General features: G+C 37.5%; 1 protein-coding gene across 1 annotated transcript in view; it reads left to right on the top strand.

Moving 5' to 3' along the window:
* The first annotated feature begins 2,079 nt into the window (after positions 1-2,079).
* UBA6 (ubiquitin like modifier activating enzyme 6) overlaps positions 2,080-2,641 on the top strand; it is a 68,355-nt gene continuing 67,793 nt past the window's right edge. The window contains exon 1 of the mRNA XM_015565762.1: positions 2,080-2,172. Within this exon, the coding sequence (XP_015421248.1) occupies positions 2,080-2,172 (93 nt within the window). The remainder of the gene's footprint in view (positions 2,173-2,641) is intronic.

Below are 2,641 nucleotides of genomic sequence, written 5' to 3'. Positions count from 1 at the left end.
AAAATCATACAAAATATAAAAAACAACATAGATTTAGAATTAGAAAATCTTAGTTAATTAACTCAATGTGAAGATCCTTTAACAGTGTATACATATATCAAATCATCACATTGTACACTTTAAATATTTTTGTTTTATTTGTCAATTACACCTTAAGAAAACTGGGAGAGGGGTTAGAAAGGCTCAAAAATGAGGTGACAGAAAATCAGGAAAATTAGTTACAAAGAATAAACTAAAAGGAACACAAAGCTAATAAGCACAAAAGATTGATATTTTTTTTTCTGTAAAACTCTGCACCAAAACTTAGGTCGATACTTCTCCAGTCATTTTGGTTGTCTGACGCTTTCTCCACTAATTCTTTAGGAAGGACTCATAAGAACAACGGTCTCATTAAATGTTGATGTCATATCAAGTGTTGATAATAGCTTATTCCCTTTGTACATGAGGGTTGGTTTTGCTGGATATTAAGTCCTTGACCACACTATTCCCCCTTGAATATCCTAAATGTCATTTTATTTTCTCCCGGCAAAAAAGATTCTTTGTCAAAAGTCTGATGATATTTCGATTTTCTTTTCCATTTTGATGTCACATTTAATGTGACAAAACATTAAAATCTATTAAATCTGGGTATCTGGTATACTGTATGTTTGAAATAATTTACACTATATTTCACCAAATCAAAGATGACTTCAATTATAAGAGCACCATTGTTTTCTGTATTTTTTAAAAAGAAAAAAACACATTCTAATTTCAGGGATGTTAACATGTCAAGAAATGTGGGTGTTAGGTGAAATATACTACATTATGTTTCTAAATACATAAACCATAAATTTATTAGTTCAGAATTCTTGCAGGTCAGAACTGGGGGCACAGCATAGCTGGGTTCTCTGCCCGAAGCCTTCCAAGGTTGAAATCAAGGTATCAGCTGTGTTTTGGTCTGAAGCTTAGGGGTTTTCTTCCAAGCTCACATAGGTTATTGACCAAATTTCGTTCCTTGCAATGAAATAGGTCGTTATCCCCATTTTCTTCTTGGCTGTTAGTTGGAAGCCACTCTCAGGAATTAGAGGCCATTCCCATTTCTGTCTAGGTGGCCCCTTTCCTCTTCAAAGCCAGCAAAGTAGAATCTCTCTCACATCAACTTGCCCCTCACACTTTGAATCTCTTTCTTCAGGAAACGCTCAGCCCCTTTTAAAGGTAGACAGGTAATATATAAGTAAACAAATACATATACACCAGAAAGTGATAAATGCCAAAAATAAAATAAAAAGTTTATGCTTGCATTTCCCGCTGTCTAGAATATTCTTATGCTAGAATATCTGGCAGGGCTCACATACATTAGATATGGGTTCAAATTTCACTTTCTCAAATAGACCTTCTATGACTATCTAAAATTGTCTTCCTCCTCCCCTCCAAGTCTCTTTCTAACTCCTCACATTTTTTTTCCTCGTTCTGTTTACTTTTCTGAAATTATTTTTTCATTTATTTTCCTTTTTTTTTTTGGCTTTTCACAATGACAATGTTGAATTCAGGAATCACTGTATCTCTATCACCTTATCATTGTCTAATAGATCCTAAAGTTTAAAGGTCATTCAATTTTTAGAAAGAAAAAAAGGGAAATTAGAAGGGAATACAGAAATTGGCATTATCTGTGGAGTGGGCCAAATATATTTATTTACTTTAGAATAAAAAGACAGAGGGATAAGCCTAGTGCTAGAGCAGAACCTTGATAAAATTTGATTTTAGTTGTTCTGTTGAAAGGTACATAACTGAATTGAGAAACCTGAATGATGCCATAGTTGAGCAGCATGTTTTCAGGTAATTAGAGATGTACAACTTTTAAAAGAGAATGGAGAGGCATAAAGAGTAATGTGGTTTTGTCTGGATCCTCACTCCCCACTAGACAGGAAAAAGTTCTAATTAACTAAAAATATCACACATTGCAAGAGATGATGTAATGTATATAAAGACAGTATATCCAATTTTAAAAATCCTGCAGATGTTGCTTAGACTGGAAGACAAACCCTAATGTTATTGTGTCCCACTCATCCTTGTTTTCCAAGAAAGGTGGAAGGGGAGTCAATGGAAAGAGAATTAGATGAAAGGTTCTTACACATGTGTGACCAGCTCTTTGACCTTGACCGAGTCACCTACATCACTAACTTCAACCAGAAGGTGAAGGGGGCAAACTGGATGACATACAGTAATGTTATTCATAGGTCTAAAAGTCACATGATTCTACTAAACCTGTGGCAGTGCCTGGCATGTACTATACGCTCAAAATGATCTGTGAAACGTATAACGTCTTAAAATTGAATCCCAGGCTGGACATCTGGAGCTACCCATTATTAATCTTTGGTTATTTATTAAATTGGGGGGGGTTCCATTTCTCGCAACAAAACTCGAGAATCCTGATAGGCAGCCCCATCATTTCAGGGCCACTGGAATCCTCAGTGCTTGGCTGGGGAGCCAGCGGTGCAGCGTCACTTGACTGTTTCGATTCCTCTAACGTCTGCGGAACCCGTATCGCAACATCGCCACTCACGGCAGCCACCTGCACCCGAGCGCGCTCTGCGGCCACACCCAGACCGGAAGTCAGGACGCCCCGGGGGCTGACGGGAAGGCGCGGCCAGCCGCAGCCTCC

Source organism: Myotis davidii, unplaced genomic scaffold (genome assembly GCF_000327345.1).
Source record: "Myotis davidii unplaced genomic scaffold, ASM32734v1 scaffold31, whole genome shotgun sequence".
Taxonomy (NCBI): domain Eukaryota; kingdom Metazoa; phylum Chordata; class Mammalia; order Chiroptera; family Vespertilionidae; genus Myotis; species Myotis davidii.
Note: the sequence above shows the minus strand (reverse complement) of the source record. Positions and strands in the feature narration are given on the sequence as shown.